This window comes from Dicentrarchus labrax, unplaced genomic scaffold, assembly GCF_905237075.1.
Source record: "Dicentrarchus labrax unplaced genomic scaffold, dlabrax2021, whole genome shotgun sequence".
NCBI lineage: Eukaryota > Metazoa > Chordata > Actinopteri > Moronidae > Dicentrarchus > Dicentrarchus labrax.
Genome location: NW_026136717.1, coordinates 14,106,716 through 14,125,029, shown reverse-complemented (window position 1 = coordinate 14,125,029; position 18,314 = coordinate 14,106,716). Strand labels below are relative to the sequence as shown.

Below are 18,314 nucleotides of genomic sequence, written 5' to 3'. Positions count from 1 at the left end.
GAATATACTGTGTAGTACTAGTAGCTGTTGTCAAGGTAACAACTAATAGGGATTCAAAAAAACAATAAAAGCGCACAAAATAACAAACTTTAAAATCCCAATGATTGATTTTTGAAGTGCGGTGTTAATGGACATTATAATCATCCAGAGCAGCACAAATTGGGGAAAGAGAAGCCATGGACTAGAAAAAAGTAGAAAAAGCAGCTGTTGATCATGTTTTCCAATAACATTTACCTCCAACAGTAGTGAAATGGTAGCGAAAGACTTTCTAATTGTGATATTTTCAAAATAAAACATGGTCCAAAGCTGCCAAAATAGTCCATCATCTAATGAAGATGACAACATACACTTAGTAACCACTCTATTAGGTACACTTGTACTATCCAACAGAGCAGTTCTGCCATGAATTCTACCTTTACAAACTTTATAGATCTTTGTTTGTCACCATTGTCTGAAAGGTGATAATTCTACTTCATGTTTATTACTGAAGTTGTAGTGGACGATGCTGCTGTACTGGACTTATTATATTGAAAAGTTTTGTCCCCCTCATGTATGTGGATGGTGTGGAAGAAAAGTCATACCTAACTTCAAGTGTGTGCAGTACATGAAGTCAGGAGATCAGAGCCAGTCAAGCAGATGTCAGATTTAAAACGTTATATTAACAAAATGTTAAGCAAATGTGCTTTTATCTTGACAACTATGTATTTATGTGGGATTTTTAACAACAAGAATAGTGGCAGTTTATTAGCTCATTGATGTAAAAAAGGGAAGATCTGTAGAGTTCTTTACAAGACCACCACATTTAATAAAGCAGCATTTCCTTCAGAATAAATGGATTTGTGTTTTCTTGTTCCTTTTTAGGTAGTAAAATTCTGCATAAAAGTGTGTTTGTGTAAAGTTTGTGTGTACAGAAACTGGCGAGATGATGAGATTATGAAAGAACGGGGAAAAGATGTATGAATGTTTGTAGAAAATAGTTTAATTTCACTTTATCTAATGAAATACAAAAGTGAAAACAGGCGGAAAAAAAATCTCATTCCATTTTATTGATATGATCATCATTATAAATATAATTACCATTATCATTGTTATTAATTAAATGAATTCACCTTCAATTTTGATTTGTGTAAAAAAAAAAAAAAAAAAAAAAGAATCATTGAGCACCATCAAAGTTCATAAATAGTATTGCTTGTTAATCTGTGCCAACATCTGGGTAATTTCGGGTGTTTCATAGTAAAAAGAAACTCCCTGAACTCACATTTACCCCCCCTGATCTGATCTAATTCATCACATGCTGAGTGTAAACTGGGATTCATTTCCACCATTGTCACGTTATGCCTCTGTCCAGCAGGACTCCAAATGACAATGTACAAAAGAAAAAGAAAAAAAAAATCATTATAACTTTACCAGGAGAACAATAATAACAATAACCATACTTATAATAACAACAATTTCCCATAACAACGATAATAATAAAAAAAAAAAGAGAATTGCACCATATTGTTGAAACTGTACCGCTTACTGACACATTTGGAGAAGCAGCTCTGTTCGTATTCAACAACAAACGTACTGGAATGTTTCAAAACTGTCATTTGTGAGATAAAACATTACATTTTTTTTTTTTAAAAGAAATACTTTTTCCCGTCTGACTGCTTGCACTGAAAGAAGAGAGTTTTGCCTGTGAATCAAACTGTGTGCCTTTAGATGTGTTTGTGAGACGTCTCGACAGGTGATGCAGCTACACCGTCATCACTTCCTGCAGACTCGTGTTAAATCTGACTTTTGTGGACGTAATCCCAGTGAAACAAATTCTTGTCCGTGAATCTGTGCCTGTTCAAAAAGTCTGCATCGATCGATACTAACACTGTGCACAAGGGACATGCTGTTACACTGAGCTCCATCAAATCCATCCAAATGTAGGCTAACTAAAAGTGGACATGGTGATCTTTAGAGTTTAGCAGATGGGTGAGAATCCTCTCAGTAGTAAGGCTAGGTATCATTTTTAATGTTTACTATGCTAGTGCTGATTTTTTTTTGAGAAATACAAGCATTTTTTCTCACATTAATGTTGTTTAAACACGGGCAACAGTGCAGAAACTTGAATAAAACAGTCTAAAATTGGCAAGATTTTGTTTTAAATTCTTATCAAAGAAGATTATGAATCTGTCCAGACTTTCAATGCCAACTTTTTTTTTCAATGCTATGTGCTGTAAACACATTTTCAGGCAGTATTAAAGAAGTATGAGGTTCGATACCCAGCCCTACTTAGTGGTAGAGAAAAGAAATGTAAGAAATATAGGAAAATACTGCATAGCCGAATATCAAAACGATGGATTAAAGAGCAAAAATGTCACGCTGAAACGAATGAATTTCAGAGTAAAACAAAAAAACACATTTTAGACAGCAAATGCATTTCAGAGAGGATGAATTTCTGAGTAAAACCCAAGGTGAGACACAGATTTCAAAGTTATATAAAAAAAGAATCAGACAGCAGTTCAGCTGGAGTCGTCCAGTTAAAGGAGAGGAAGGAAGGAGGGATGTTTGTTTTTTTAATACCTGGGATGTGAGAGAGGAGAGGCGGGAGGGAAGTTGCTGATGAACACGAGTCTCTTTGTATATTTCCCTTCTCTATGTGAGATTGTGGGTATGTTGTTAATCTCTGGACACAGAACAGTACATGTAAATACTTAACATACAAATACACATTTTTCCTGATTTCAGTTTCTAGGGCCTTTTTTTGCTCTCTCTCTCTTTTTTGTGGCACATACAAACCACCCAAAACATTAACACATCAATCCCCCTCATTTCTTCTGTCCTTTTTTCTCAGTCGCTCTCTCCTCCTCTTTTCATATCTTCCCCCTCTCAGTTTCCATCTTCACCCTCGGCCCTCGTTCTCTCTCTCCCTCTCTTTCTGTCCCTCTGTGGCAGTCTGTCAATCACCCCGTCGCTCTGTTTACACCTTGTCCAGGAGGGATCTCTTGCAGTAGAGGAGGCGTCGAGGCGTGCCGTACTTCCTGAAGAACAAAAGCGCTCCCAGAGTGATCACAACCAGCACTAGGAGGATGATAGGGATCACCACGGCCGCCGGCCCGAAGCCGCTCAGCGCTTCCTTGACGACGTCTTCCCGACCCTTCTTGGGCTCGTCATTCTCGCAGCCCATCCAGTCACTGAGCACGGACTTGGGGTAGCCGGACTCCACCTTCATGTACTGGTTGTTGAACTTCCAGTACTTGTTGGCTTTGTAGAAGTAAGTGTAAGCTGAGGAAAGTGGAAAGATTAGGAGATTAGTTTCATGAGATTTAACAATTTTGACAGTTGATTTCATTCGAAACACAACAATACAGCTGTTGTTTGCTCTATAACAGTCCAAGACTCAAAGATATTCACTTTACTATCACAAAAGCAGCAAATAATTCACTTTTCAGAAGCTGAAACTGAGAAATAATTGTCAATCTTTGGACAATAAACATCTAGATGATCAGTTTAATGAGGAGATCTTACATCCATCCTCGCTCATGATGGCAGATTTGATGTTATCCGGTGCGCCACTCCACATGCTGATGGGCTTTGGATAACCGCTGTCCACGGTGCGAGTCTTCTCGTTGAAACGGTAGTAGCTGCAAACGACACAAAGACACAAACCTGTTAAAGAGCTACAGCGTAAGAAACTATTTCCTAAAATAAAGAAAGTTTAGAGGGGAACATCAAGATTTATGTCCTCAGTGTTATTTTTGGGAATGTGGGTGTTTTAACAACCCGAGGAAGTTTTTATGTTTTACAATTATGCAGAAATTACACATTTAGGCTGATTCTTGATTTCTTTTAGACTCTTTTAGGCTTTTAGGCCAAATTAAAGAAAGAAAAAAATTTAATCAAATCAAAATGAGGGCTGTTTCTCTACCAAAAATTAAGTTACTGCCAGGCTTTAAAAGAGCACTCAACCAATTTAACATTTCAGTCCTATAACACTGATGAACTCACAATGGAGACAGTTTCATGCCTTTTCCTTCCTTGTCAAAACAATGAATTACCCACACACAACACAGACTGCCCACTGTTCAGTTGGAGATTCATAGAGTGTGTGTCATGCTAGTAAGCCTCGAGCAGATAGAGGTCTGGTAAACTCACTTCTTTCTTAATCCAAACCCCCATTTTCAGTTTCAAACTTGTATTTTGTGACTCGAGTGACGTCACTTGAGGCAATTTACAGGACTTCACGCAGCCACAAAAGGCTTTATACAACTTTTGGTTTCATATATGCATTAGTACTCCCCAAGAAACCTGTAAACAAACTTTAATATAAAAGTTAGAACGGAAAAAATGACTTTTTGGAGGTGAGTCAAAGAGAAAGATGGGGTTGGGGAAATTTGACTGATGACCTCAGCTTTTCTAAAGAAAACTGGCCACGACCCTGAACATTGCTGCCGGGAATTTTTGGTTGTTTTGGAGTTAACGATGTTGACTGTGACTATTCTTGGTTCAAGTTCAGTCACGGACCTTTGCTGCACGTCATTCTTCCTCTCTCTACTTTCATTTTCTATTACTTCTCTACTGATGACGACTTTATGATCAAAATAAAGGTGAAATACCGCAAAACATAACATGAAAAAATAACGTCTATGTTGCTATTTGTGTTAGAATGGGTTCTCTGGTAAATCTGCGACTGAATTAAAGACAGGAAGGAAGAAGTGTGAGCCAGAGGATTGACACGTCAGATGCTACCTTCATAACAAGTTAACAGATAAGCACGGAAAAAATACAAGTTATAACAAGCCAACTGTACAGGAAGTATGAGCAGTATTTGTTTGGGTGAAAAGAGGAAAAGATTCAATCTATACATGAATGCTGCAGTGTTTCAAAGAAAACTGGGGTCATATATAAGTCTAATCTGTAAATGTAAGAGAATGACGATGAAGTACTCATTTGTTCTTTAGATAGGGGCACCAGATTGGAAGAATAACTTGTTTTAACCTGCCTCCATTCTCCTCCTCAGAAAGAAACAGTGTTTCACAGGTAAAATTCAAAAGAAGCTCCAGATCATATAAGTATAAAAAATCTTTAAAGTATGTGTGATAAAACCTGAATAGAGGACGGACTCACTTGGTGCCTCTGAAGAAATACGTCTGTCCTGTTAGTGTGTAGTAAAGAGCAGCATCAATCTTGTCTTTGGGTAAACCGGTGCCCATGTCTTTCAGGTTCTTGGGGGACTCTTTGTCCATGGTGGACTCACTGAAAACCCAGTATCTGTCACCTGGAGAGAGAAGAAAAAACAGAAGGATGAGAAGAAAGGAGACATAAAACAGGAAAGGGGGAACGATCATAGGAAAAAGAGATCAAAGAAGACCAGTCCACAACGGTTAACACATGAAATTCATCACTCGAGCAGCTGCGATCATCCCAGATCTGGTTTCAATCTCACTTGGTACCTACCCTTGAAGAAGACAAATTTCCCATCAAGCCTCTCGTAGGCAGCGTTGATGTTTGAGGGCAGGCCCTTCCAGAAGTGACTGATGGCCATCGGGTAACCTGTCAACACCTTGTTGTTACGCACACGCCAAAACCACTTGTCCTGCAAACACACACAAACACACAGATTTAAAATACAGCAGAATATATTTTTTAAACTTAATTTGTTTGAAATTATGCACATTAATGCAAAAAATGGTTTATTAATTGAGTTTAGAAAACAAACAAAATGCTAAATGTTCTGCCCTTTTATGGTTTTGAACTACAGGTTCGACAAAACAAGCAACAAAATAAAAGACAAATTATTATAAATGACATAAAGTTAATCAAAATGTAGCCAAAAAAAAACTAACAGATGAACTAATAATCATTAAAAATCCATGCTTACACTTATTTCTTACTGAAAAAGAACAAATATATGTGTCTAGAAGGTTATGGGTTCATGTTTTAAAGCAGTATTTGGCCCAAAACCCGCATTATTTATGAAGCAAGAATTTAAATTCAAGCATTTCCAGATTGTTAATTCTATAATTGTTGGGAAAAACCTAATTTTATGTTGAAAGAGCACCATATTGTACAAGCTAGAATGAGTAGATCAGGTTTAATGATCTACAAAAGACAAACAAAAATGTCTAACAGGCATTTTCAACAGGTCACGGTTCAGTTTCAGTTCCGGCGTCCTTGCACAGTCCACGATGGCTCACTGTCATCATTTACTGGGACGTTTGTGTAAAGTCGAAACTGCTTCTGTGAGAATTTGGTCACACAGGACATTTGAATGTTGGAGAAAAAGCATTCCCCCTGTACCTTAAACACAAACTTTTCCCCTCTGAGGATTGCGATGGTGTCAAAGTGTCCCTCACAGATGTCTGGACTTTGGTCCGGCTTGGACGACTTTGTGGGTCGAGGGGGAGGAGGAGGAGGAGGAGGAGGAGGGGGACCTCCAGACTTGGAACCTGTGGGAAAGATGTTGTGAGAGAGAAGTGTTTAAGACAACCCAACATATGTCATGTCATGTCCACCGCTTTGGTTTAGACTGAATTATCTCAACAACTAATGGATGGATTGCCATGAAATTTTGTACAGACATTTATTGTTCCCAGAAAATGAATCCTGCCGACTTTGGTGATCCCCTGACTTTCACTCTAGCGCCACCATGAGGCTGACTTTTGACTCAACAACTACTGGATAACAGCATCATCAGGTCAAACTTTCAATTTGTTCAATATGTTTATTTTAATACTAAATAACTGCAAAACTAACGACATTCCCCTTTAAATGTTGCTAAAGTTAGCAACTGCAAATATATCCAATAAATTCCAGATTCCCAATGAAGAGCAACCCACCGTAGATTGCCTGGATGCCGCGGCGGTCGTCGTCTGGGAGCTGGAAGTTTTCTGTTTCAAACCACTGGTAGAAAGGGGCCATGATGGCAGAGGGGTCGTTGGAGTGCTCCAGACCCAGAGCATGACCCAGCTCGTGGACCGCCACGAGGAAAACATCATTACCTTCAGAGAAAGAGAAAGATAAAACAGGACATTTAGTTTGTTCATTTTAGTTTTTTCCCAGTTCTCCAGTCCACCCTCAGCTCTTCTCTCTCTTTCTTACCCCCCTGGTCGGTGTTCCCGGTGGTCCAGGGCTCAGCGAGGTCAAAGTGAGTGTCTCCCCCGATGCCGTTTCCGGGGAAGTAAGCGTGAGCCAGGAAGCCGCCCTCGCCGTCAAACGGCGTGCTGTCGCCATGGAAGCCCTCTGAGAAGGACAGCATGATGTCCGCGAACTTGTCGACCTTGCCTTTGATGTGGCTGAAGGGGATCTCTCTGAAGGTGAGCGGGATCGCGCTCTCCCACACCTTGAAGGCTTTTCGGATGGCTTCATTTGTGGCTTGTTCGCCGATCTTAGGGGTGTAGTTCTCTATGCTGTTATAAAAAAAGGAGAGACAGAGATTCAGGGCCGGGACGGAAGAAAGATTTATTTATAGAGCCTTTTTCAGAAGATGTGGGTGGGTGTCATGTTGCAACCAGTGTTAAGTTGCACTACCGCCGACTACTACTATGTTGGAGTGTGAATCACAAAGTGAGAATGGAAAGAAGTTATTTAAGAGACATTAGGGTATTTACACGATATTTCCATATGTGTCAATACATTTCTTTAAAAGGTAATGGTCAATACCGGTATATCACGACCACTCTAGTCTGCATCCTCTCCTGGTCTTGTATTCAGTGTAAAATGTTATAAATCAAGAGTCTGTATCTTGAATAAAAGTAGAATAAAGCAGGTCACTCCACTAGTATTGAGAAATTACACTTTCATTGGAGCTTAAATAATTTGTCAAATAATCGATTGACAGACAAATTTATTGGCAACATGCAAAAGTGCTAAAATTCAGTGTTTTGCACGTTTATTTTGGTTTTCTGTGCTAGAAAACTGAACACATTTGGATTTAGGAAACTGTGATGGACATTTTTGACATTTTATAGCTCAAACAATCAATTGATCAATCAATAAAATAATGAATTAACAATAAAAATCATTAGATGGACCTTTAAGTGTTTATTGCATAATGTGACATTCAGCAGCAAACAGTGAAGGTGTGTACCTGAAGGTCACCTCGGACTTTTCCCACTTCAGACCCTGCCTGGCGTATCTCTTCCTCCTCAGGTTGGTTTTCAGCTCCGGGCCGAACTTGTCTGGAACGCCACACCGCGCCCGGCTCATCGCCCTGGCAACAGCAAAATGAAATTCTCTAAACTATGTAAAACATTCAGACTCCTGTGGAGGACACATTGTTCTGTAAATGGTAACCTTGCTTTCTTAGACTCTCTTAAATCCTCTTTCAATCTCAGGTCACCATATATATATATATATATATATATATATAAATACATATAAAAACGTTGCTGTCGATCAGGACTCACTGTAACGTGTTGGAGTCTATTGAGCCGGTGACAGTCAAACCATAAAACCTCTGCATGGCTGATATTGCTGTTACAATGGACTTTGGTGAGCGGATGGCCTGGGCTCGGACATCACCTGGAGGCAGGTAGCCATACTGCTGCAGCCAAGCCTACAGGAGAGAGAGAAAGTAATGAGCATTATCTGCATTTGTTTAGATACTGATTGTTATTTCTGTTTCTGTTGGACAAAGCTAAACAGATAAACCAGGAGGACACAGTTTCCTCTACCTGTGAACAGCCTGTCAAGAAGCCATATACATAAGTAGAAAAAGTTGGTGTTCTAGTGTGAGACAATGCTCTAACTGAGGTTTTAAATGTTCACTTGAACCTTGTTTATCCCCCCAAATCAAGCTCTCAATGCCAACTGGTTCACCAAACATACATAATGAGCAAATGCAAAGCGAATGATAAAATAGCCATTTACAATATATAAGTTGTGAGTTTTAACTGCAGACATTGCAATTTCTCGCTATTAATAGATTGATCAAGAAACTGCAGATAGTAAAATAGCTAATCAGGCAGCAGATAAGAGACTTGAGATAGTTGCTTGCAGTCTCTCATCTGAAGATCCGAACATCAAAATGAAAATCTTCCTCTTAAACCATAAAAACTTCCTTTATCTTGGCTGTTACATTGAGTGTACAGTGTTTTGGTATCACTCTATACACAAATATCTCAAATAATTGATCAAAAACCCAAATGGAAAAATATAAATACAGTGATATGCCTTTATTTTAAAGGCAGCAATTATAAGTTTTGCAACACATAATTAACATCTCCTTCTTTCTGTTTTACTTGCTCTGTGTGTTACTCAGTCCGCTCTTCGTCAGACGTGCCAGGAACAACACAAAAACCACCTGAAAACATGTTAGAAAACGTCTCGGTCAACAAAAAAATAAGGGATTGGCCGCTTGTGCGAACCTGTGGGTGTTTTCCTACTTCCAGTCAACCTTCTGAGCTTGTTTGGACCTGCTCCTCTGAGCTCAATGTGTCACAGATTGTGTGGTGAATAAGGGACATAAAGGGTGTTGTTAACGTACATACCCTACAGCAGCCAACACACACTGAGGTAACTCAGCATGTTGAATTTATTGTCGTTCCTCCATGCGACTGTGACATTATCCCGTTTACGAACTCTTAAAAACAAACACCAAATCCTCACATTCCCCCGTGATTTATGCTGAACTCGTTAGGGGAAACTTTGTTGTGGGGTCATAAGGAGGGATGAGAGAGGAACCGAAAGCCAAATAAAACACACAATCTGAAAACACTGATGTCATTTCAGTCGCGATGACCCAGAAGTCTGTCTAGACTATCGCAGCCAAAGACAACTGGCAGTCATAGCGCTGGAAAAAAGTTACATTTTCAGCAACATTTTGGTTCCTCAAAGCTTGAGTTTAAGATCCCCCCTGTCACTGTCTATGTCTGTCCTCCTCCTCCTCCTCCTCCTCCTCCTCTCTCCGTCTGCCCTCATGTCAACCAAAACCACCACTATTTATCTTTACACATGAAAGGCCAGGCTATTCTTTCCACTGCCTACTGCTGGTGGTCTAAGACACTATTAAAGGAGTAGTACAACATGTTGGGAAATACTCCTTTATATGTATCTTTCCTAGAGTTAGATAAGAAGACTGATGCCATTGTGGTATGTTTATATCTAACGGACAGATGGTTAGCTTAGCATGAAGGCTGGAAACAGGAGCTGGCCTTTTGAAGAACCGCAGCCAGTGTGGTCACAAATAACAAATAAGGGATAATAGTAAATGCTAACACTAACACAAGCAGAGAAGCATTAACACAACTACAACAGATACAGTATGTAAAGTTTGATAATATTAACCTTTTTAAGCTGGGCTACTGGTCAAACAAGTCACAATCAGTGTATTTTATTCAAATTCACATTGTTTGTTCAATTTGTACAAACACCAACGACACATTGTGGTTTCAGAGGGGGGCTGGGGCCAGGCTAGCTGTTTCCAGTCTTTGTGCTAAGCTAAGCGAACCAGCTATGGGCTGTAGCTTCATATTTAACTGACAATCATAGGTATCTATCTTCTCATCTCCTGGCCCTCTTTGTTGGAGTAATAGAGGCTGAAATGCCTCTTGAACTGTGTGTTTCCGCTCACGTATCTGCACCCAGAGAGTCAACGCACATCTTCATCTCCACTACAGATTAAGTCGGTGGAATTACCCCGAATTCCTTCGTTAGCGTCATCTAAACCTCAGATATCTCTCTTATTCCACCGTTAGTGCTGTTTTTCTCTTCAAGCCTTCCTCCAGCAAGTGAAGGGAAAAGCAGTCGGGGGGGGGGGTGGAAATGTAGCCACTTCATGGGCAGGACTACATGGCCTTACTGCCTGGGCACACACAGCTACTGTTAGTACTGTGGTGGGCAGAGAGGCCCGAGAACAAGGTTCACTTATGATGACCTGCAGAGAGGCAACGTATCCCCCTTCACTCCATCTCCACATATTACCCCCTCATAATTTCTTCAAGATTACTCTGGATTATTAGTTAATCTCATTCATCCCCTGACACTCTCTTGAGTCAGTCTGCCAAATGTACTCTCTCTCTGCCTCTGCGCTGACTGCTGCTAGTGTGTCCTGTGGCTCCAGTGTGGTGACGCGTCTGCTTCTATAAAAACACTTCCCTGTAAAGTCTCCCCCCCCCACACTGTCAAGACCTCCACTTCTCTCCTCTGGTCCCGACACTACTCCACACACCGCCACCACCTCCGGTCGGGACGCCAGGTATCCCTGCATGCACCCCTCCTCCCTGGAACTCCCAGCAGCCGCCATCAAAGCTTCTATTTATTGAGACTTGTACATGGCTGGTATTGTTGGCCTCGGGGGTAGCTAGGTAGCTCGCTACACGACCATGTGTGGTCAAGGGGTTGGCTGCTGGTTTGGTAAACACACCCCATAGTCTGTGCAGTGTGTGTGTGTGCAGTGACGTGAGGTCTGAACGTATAATGCACAAACACTGAAACACAACCGGCATGATGTAAAGTCGGTGGAAAGAAGAGGTCGTTTCGGTGGAGCTGTGTGATGTATGTATAGTTTATGTGACCCTAGTGTGACCTTTCTATGTATGTAGAGGTGGAAAATGTATTAACTGGATGGATTTTTAATAATTTTTAAGCAAAAAGGCAAACATTAAATTGTTCCTGCCTCTTAAATGTAAGGATATCCTGATTTTGTGTTAAATTATAGTCCTTGGCTGGACAAACTAGACAATCTGAACAAGAAATCTATAGATGAATACATATTGAAAATCACCAGTTAAAGCTCTTAATTCCATAAAGGTGTATCATCACATGCACAATTAATTAGATTTACTTTGATAGTAAAACCAAGGCATTGGACGGGAGAGGTATAATGAGTGTTGTTTCTGACTTTTAATGGACCAAATGAGTAATCAATTAATGAAAACAATCATTAGTTGCAGTTCCAATACTATACTGTGTGTTTACTGATAATCAATCTGTCACTGTAAATCTAGAAACTGGGACAGGTCTGTCTGCAATCATCATCTCAAGATCAGAACAGCAAAGTTCAAATCTTGTGAGAACTAAATCCTTAAAATTGTACTTCAGCAGCGTTGTATTAACTCGCAAGGGAGCCATGGGGCAACAATTAGCTGCAGAACCCCTAATTAACCCTCCATTCATCCCAGACTCTGTACAACCTGTATATAATTGCTCTAAGTAGCACCCTATTGCCCTCGGTTTGCAGAAAAGAATACCTGCCTGTACCTGGTGTCTGCCTGTGTGGACCTGTTTTTTTTACCTATATGCCCGACTAAATAAAGGCTTCTTGATATAATCTCTTCTTTTTGTGTTTATAGTCTATAAATCCCTGAAGGACATTTTCTTTTCTGTACCATTTGGTTTCTGCTGAACTAAAAAAGGGTTTAAAAGTTGGTTTTAATACAGATATCCTCCTCAAGCTACGGCTTCAACATCAGATTATACAGCAGGATCTACAAACCAGTCGATACACAGTAAACCTGGAGCTCTCATGGTTCCCTGCTAAGTTGCCCAACATTGTAAAACCACTCAATTAAGGAAGTATCCATAATTCAAAAATGTGACCATGACGCCGGGCAGTTTGTATGTGATGTCACCCCCCCCCCCACGGGACATGTGGGTGCACCTATTATCACATGCTCACATACTGTCATTCCTGTGAGACTGAGCTGTGTTTTGTTTTCCGGATGTACTTTAAAAAGAAGCCAACCACAAGTTCCTGAAAACAGAATGAAAACTAAGATGCCATGTGCATTTATAGCTGCTGGGGTTAAAACACAAATTATGAAATGTTCAGAGGAAGTGAAACTGTCTTTGCATCTATTTACTGAAAGAAACAAAGAATTAAATCCAGATAAGGAAGTGCACAGGGCTGGGTTTAACTTTATTGTGTATATTTTGGACTTAATATTGGCTGTCTTTTTGTGTATAACAGTGCTGCCAAGTGTCGAAAGCACTATTTGTTTGAAGCTGCCTGTATAAACCTCCACTGTATATTTTTTTATTGTGAATCTGGTTTTCTCCAGCCAGACATATAAGCCGCATACTTAAATCTCACCAGGACGGAGGCAAGAGAATGGACAGAAGAAGATGATCTAAAGAGCAGCAGAGTTACATTAGAGAAGGAGAGGTAAAGACATTAGAAGGAAAGAGTGGTAAAAGAAAAGTAGGGGGAAAAGAGAGAGAGAGAGAGAGAGAGAGAGGGGTTTGGAGTATGGCTGAATTTAAATTTGAGGGACTGAGTCAGTTGTTCCTTTCGCTCGCTGCCAACGGAAAAAACTGAGAATTCTGCTCATGAGTGGCTGAATCTCACATTGCCTTCATTTCTTGGCGTCTCTGACCCAGTTAGCGCTCGCACCAGTCCTACACAGGTCAAATAAAACCACTCGATTATTCTGCTTTAGTGAAATCTTGTTTAACTGATGCGAGCCAACAATAAGTAGGACTTTAATACACATTTTATATGGTGGCTGTAATGCAAATGGACTGATAAATACCTTTAAGACAGCAACATTGGACACTGCTTGTATGGCAACAATCCAACTTAAATCTCTCAGTGTGTTTACTCAAGTAATGCACTTAAGCACTTGAAGTTCTTGTATTTTTCCTGAGTACCGTGAAAAAGCCTGGGCTTGTATTTGCTTCAATCGCTGAACTCTTAGCACAAAACTCTTGCTCAGCAAAGAAATACTATGAAGGATTTCGAATAACATATCAATTACGAATCATTAATTTGATCTAAAGAGGGAGAAAGAGACATTGGATCTAAGCCAACCTCGCCGGGTATCAAAATACTGGTACTCTTTCCTCTCTCTCTACTTTAAGAGGTTTTAACCCGCGCTTATTTGTCAAAATGTGTAAAAAGTTTTACGGTATTCGCATTTAATGTTACCTGTTAATGTTCTACATTTGAAGCTTTAGTCCCTAATTACTTTAATATTTTACAAACAAAATATAAAAGGAGCTTATAAAATATGCTGAATTGCTATAGAATAAACTTCCCAACACTATTTAAGCTCTCAGCTGCACCTAGACCTGTCACAACACTTATGTAGCGTTAACTATAATTTAGGTCATGGGATGAAAACTGAGTCGTCTCCATGACAACTGAACAAACTCCATCGGCTGATGAAGACTGTAAGATGCAGATTACGCTACCAGACCCTGTGCTGAGATTGATGAGAAGGTGACAATGTAAATTTTCTGCAGGTGTACCAGGTCCAACAACAATTATTGTGCATATAATGAGATACAACTACTCTATATGTTGTTGGGTAGATTATAATAATGTTTTATAAAATACAGGAATCATTTATTCTGTATGTAAAATCACCTACAAACTAACAGATAAAAAGTATGAAATATAAAATGGAAATACTGTAAAACTGTTGCCTGTAGTCTTTACAAAGGACCACTGAGGTCTCTACCTCTAAGAATTTAAACTAACTTTAGTTTTTAGCACATCTGGCCTTCAGCTTCAGTCAGATCCACCCAGCTGAACACCTGAGACTAAAACCTTCTGGTAAAACGGACGGTAAAAATGCATCTATCTTCAAAACGTGCAGTTCTTAAAGTCATGATGGAAACTTTCTCTCTTTGATGTCCTCTATGCTAACATGGTGGACCCACTTTCTTTGGGTGTAGAGGAAAGATAAGCTCCCTTGAAGTCCATCAGTTTCTCATTAAATCCGATCCGGCTGATTATTTTGACATTTCTTAAGTGACAGCGGCTGCCTGTCAGAGCAGCGTGCACCAGATCTTGAGGAAGGCTTTTTCTTTTGATGCTACATCAACAGCCACTCTAGTCGAGATAAAGAGAATTGAACCCAGATGTGTTTTGACCAGATTTGCTGGGATCACCAGACATGTGTCTGCAGATGGCAACGGGAAATCTCCAGAGTTTTTTGAGCCAGATATGGAGAGATCCTGTTTTAGACGCTGTTGTTTTCATTGCTGCCCACTTCCCCTTTGCTCACAAAGTCCAACTAAGCTTTTTATTCAAGTAAAGAAAAGGTTAGACAAGGCAAAAGCCATGAATGAAAACAGATGCCGGAGGCCGCAAAGGTACCCGACTTCACCAGAAGCGGATTAATTTTCAGAGAATAGTTGGAAGTCTCATTTCTGTGCTGGTGGAGCTTCTGTTTTCAGTCAGCGTGGATTATGTGGGTTTAGTTTGTCAGAGTGAAGTCAGAAAGGGATGTTCAGATGTTGAGCATCACGGATAAACCACAACATTCCTCTTTCTCTGTCTGCTCTGATTTCACAACCCCCCCCCCAAGAAGAGCAGCTTCATCTGAGTTAATTAAACATTTACGTCACTCAGCTGTTGCTTTGTCTTTGTTTCTCCATTCCTTGCTGCTCCAGTTTGCTCCATACTCACAGACATGTCTATCTCTTGATCACAGGGTTCATATACAGCTCTCAGGTGATGTAATGCTGAGCCCATAATTAACTCTTATCCTCTTTCTGCATCAGGATGGACTATGGCTCCGTCTGACAGCATCTCGGCACTGTGCACACGACCTGTATCGGCCGTCAAGACGTTCTCACTCCTCATCTGATGCATGTTAAATCCCGCACTGTGGGTTATTATAAGCTTATAGCGCTGAAGTGATGGACTGCTGCAGTGATGTTAGAGTTATTGTCCTACAGCTGCTGTAAACAGACGTGTTTTCTCACTCTGTTTACAGACATTCATCACTGTGTCGGTGTGCTCGCCCCAGGAGGGCAGTTGCCTGCGGCCTCTCATAAACTGTCTGACTCTGAGTTATCCACCATGTCTGGGTTTGACTCACACACATGTGGTCAGTGACTAAGGTCCTCCTTCGCTCCTTCGTGCATCCTGTCCACCCTCAACAGATTCTTGTATATCTTGCGCTTTTTTGTGTGTTGCTCAGGCTAATGGATTTTTTGTTTTGTGAATCAATTCCCTGTGACAGCTAGCCATTAGTGGTTCATCCTGTCTCTTACAGAGAAAAACATTATTCCTGCAGTTCCCGGCAGTATGACTGGATGCGACTAAACACCGGTGTGGAAGCTGTAAACGGTCACATCAAACACCCTTATGACCCCTGGAGGTACCTGCAGAGCAAATGTAAAACTGGGCTGAGACCAGAGGCGCCCAGGCTGCTCGTACCCGATCATTTACAGAAGCTGCCAAGGGACCTGATGGCCAAATATGTTGTTTCAGTCGAAGGTTAAACTGCACATTAGTGTCTCCAGGCCTGGGATGGGGTGGGAGGGGGGTTCACAATCTGACGCCTGAGGCCTACAGTCTGCCACATGGAGCGGCTCATGTCCAGCTTGTTGTGAGCGCAGTGTACACAGGCAGATGAAAACCATTAACCCCCTCCCCCGTCCCACCAGAACAAAGCAGCCCAGCTGAGGTTTCTTAACTGTGCACTGCCCCCTCCTCCTCCTTCACAAGCCACAAGAGCTTAGACTCATGACATTTTTTCTCTGGATGAGGTTTCATCTCTCGTTCCAGTTTCTACTCAGATGGACTGGCTCTTAGTACGGAGTGTTTTGGGGGAGGGAGATTAAACATGGAGGGAACATAAACAGTTCCTCCCTTGCTGTTGCAAGACTAGAGAAAACCTGATAACGTGAAAGACACTACAGATATCAGTAAAACTATAACTCTCTGTAATACAATAAGACTCTAAAAATACATTAAAATATGTATTTTTTCTGCTGCAGAACACTGTTAACATACATACTCCAGGAATATTATAGAAAACTAATTGAGAAACCACAAAAAATACCAAACATTTGAAAGTTAAGACAATGGAAAATTCAGGTTTTTCCACACATAGCATCTTATATGACACACTTTAACATCTTATATAAAACAATTTGCATTGTTTAAAGTAAATAAAGTATGATTTTCCATTAGACTTACCTCGGCTTTTAGTACATTTGCAGCGACGGAGGTAAAACCAAAGCAGCAGAGACCACAGGCCAGGGTGAGGAGCTGGGGCAGCATTCTTCTATCTGCAAACTGCCCCCCCAAAAGAAACTTAAGGAAACTAACTTTCTACACAAGTCCCGCCGTCCTGACAGCAAACGACGAGAAAAAATCAAAACAAAACTAATGGATGCAACTCCGTTATGCTTTTAAAACGTGGCAGGAAAACTTTCTCTGGTATCCGCATGGACACTTGGAGCGCACCGGACAGCTTCTGCGCGCAAAAAGGCGACTCCTTTAAAAGTCAGAGTGGAGCTGAAAACACCGAACAAAGTGCTGAAATCATCGGGTGGCTGTGACAAAATGCTCAGCTGTTGTTCACTAAAGCTTCATAGTTTGGCTTCACTCTGGGAGGATTGTCCACAGCGTGTGTGGACGTGGAGAGAGAGAGAGAGAGAGAGAGAGAGAGAGAGAGAGAGAGAGAAATGGATTTTCCTCTGGGTCCTCCTCCAGATGTGCAGACGTCATTTTGGTTGACCACAGCTGAGCAGGTTTACCAATTCAATTCAATTCAATTCAATTCAATTCAATTCAATTCAATTCAATTCAATTCAATTCAGGGAGCTTTATTGTCAGTGGAAACAGTTTCCATTGCCAAAGCAGGTGTGAAATAAAACAGGTACACAGTATTATGGATAAATAACTTATAAATAGATATAAGATATTACCAGAGGTGGAAGAAGAACTCATATCTTTATATGTGGTATTGCTGTATTTAGGCTAAGTTAATATAGTAATACCACATATAAAGAAATACAAGTAAAATCCTGCATTCAAAATGTACTTAAGTAAAAGTGCTTATTAGGCAATATGGCTAATTTCAAAAGAACATATATTATTAAATAGAGTATTTTCTTTAAAACTGAGCTGTATTGTAAAGTATAATTTGTAATTTTGCAATGTGATTATCAATTATCAATCAATTAAAGAATGATCATTACTGATGTATTAATGTGTTTATTTTCACTTTATTTTTTGTAATGCTTATCTTAACCTATAATTACACCTCATAAGTTATTTGTTGATTATATTTTGCATTATTAATCTGAATCTGGAAGATAACACCAACTTAAGTTATGAAATAAATGTAATGGAGTAAAAAGTTTCCCCAAGAAACTAAAATACATGAGTAAATGTTCTAATTTCATATATTGATGTCTGGAGATCTTTAAGTAAAGTATTATATTAAAATATATACATACTTAAATAAGCTCAGTAGTTACTTTTAAGCTGTCAAAGAGGTTCCTACCACATATTTTTTGTGAATTAAAACCTTCTTGTTTACAGTCTTATGATTAAAACTAAAACCTTGGATATTAAAGCGACCCGACAGTGACACCTTGTGGTGAAACATAAACCCATTTTTAGATACAAATCCCCCTTGAATCGATACAACATC

At 40.1% G+C, this 18,314-nt stretch overlaps 1 protein-coding gene across 1 annotated transcript; it reads right to left on the bottom strand.

Moving 5' to 3' along the window:
* Positions 1–957: 957 nt before the first annotated feature.
* Positions 958–17,317, bottom strand: mmp14a (matrix metallopeptidase 14a (membrane-inserted)). The gene is made up of 10 exons (XM_051429300.1): positions 16,850–17,317; positions 8,382–8,530; positions 8,063–8,185; positions 7,075–7,382; positions 6,813–6,974; positions 6,274–6,422; positions 5,431–5,569; positions 5,101–5,251; positions 3,502–3,617; positions 958–3,258 (listed from the first exon to the last, which is right to left on the bottom strand). Exons 1-10 carry the CDS (start codon positions 16,931–16,933, stop codon positions 2,954–2,956), a joined length of 1,686 nt encoding a protein of 561 aa, XP_051285260.1. The 5' UTR covers positions 16,934–17,317; the 3' UTR covers positions 958–2,953.
* Positions 17,318–18,314: the final 997 nt, after the last annotated feature.

What these genes read in the sequence shown, in the direction of transcription:
- mmp14a (XM_051429300.1), bottom strand. Translation starts at nt 16,933, where the DNA reads ATGCTGCCCCAGCTCCTCACCCTGGCCTGTGGTCTCTGCTGCTTTGGT. An exon ending in ATAGACTCCAACACGTTACA is followed by an intron (nt 8,186 to 8,381) that starts GTGAGTCCTGAT and finishes TGCTGTTGCCAG; the next exon opens with GGCGATGAGCCGGGCGCGGT. An exon ending in TATTTCTTCAGAGGCACCAA is followed by an intron (nt 3,618 to 5,100) that starts GTGAGTCCGTCC and finishes TGTCGTTTGCAG; the next exon opens with CTACTACCGTTTCAACGAGA.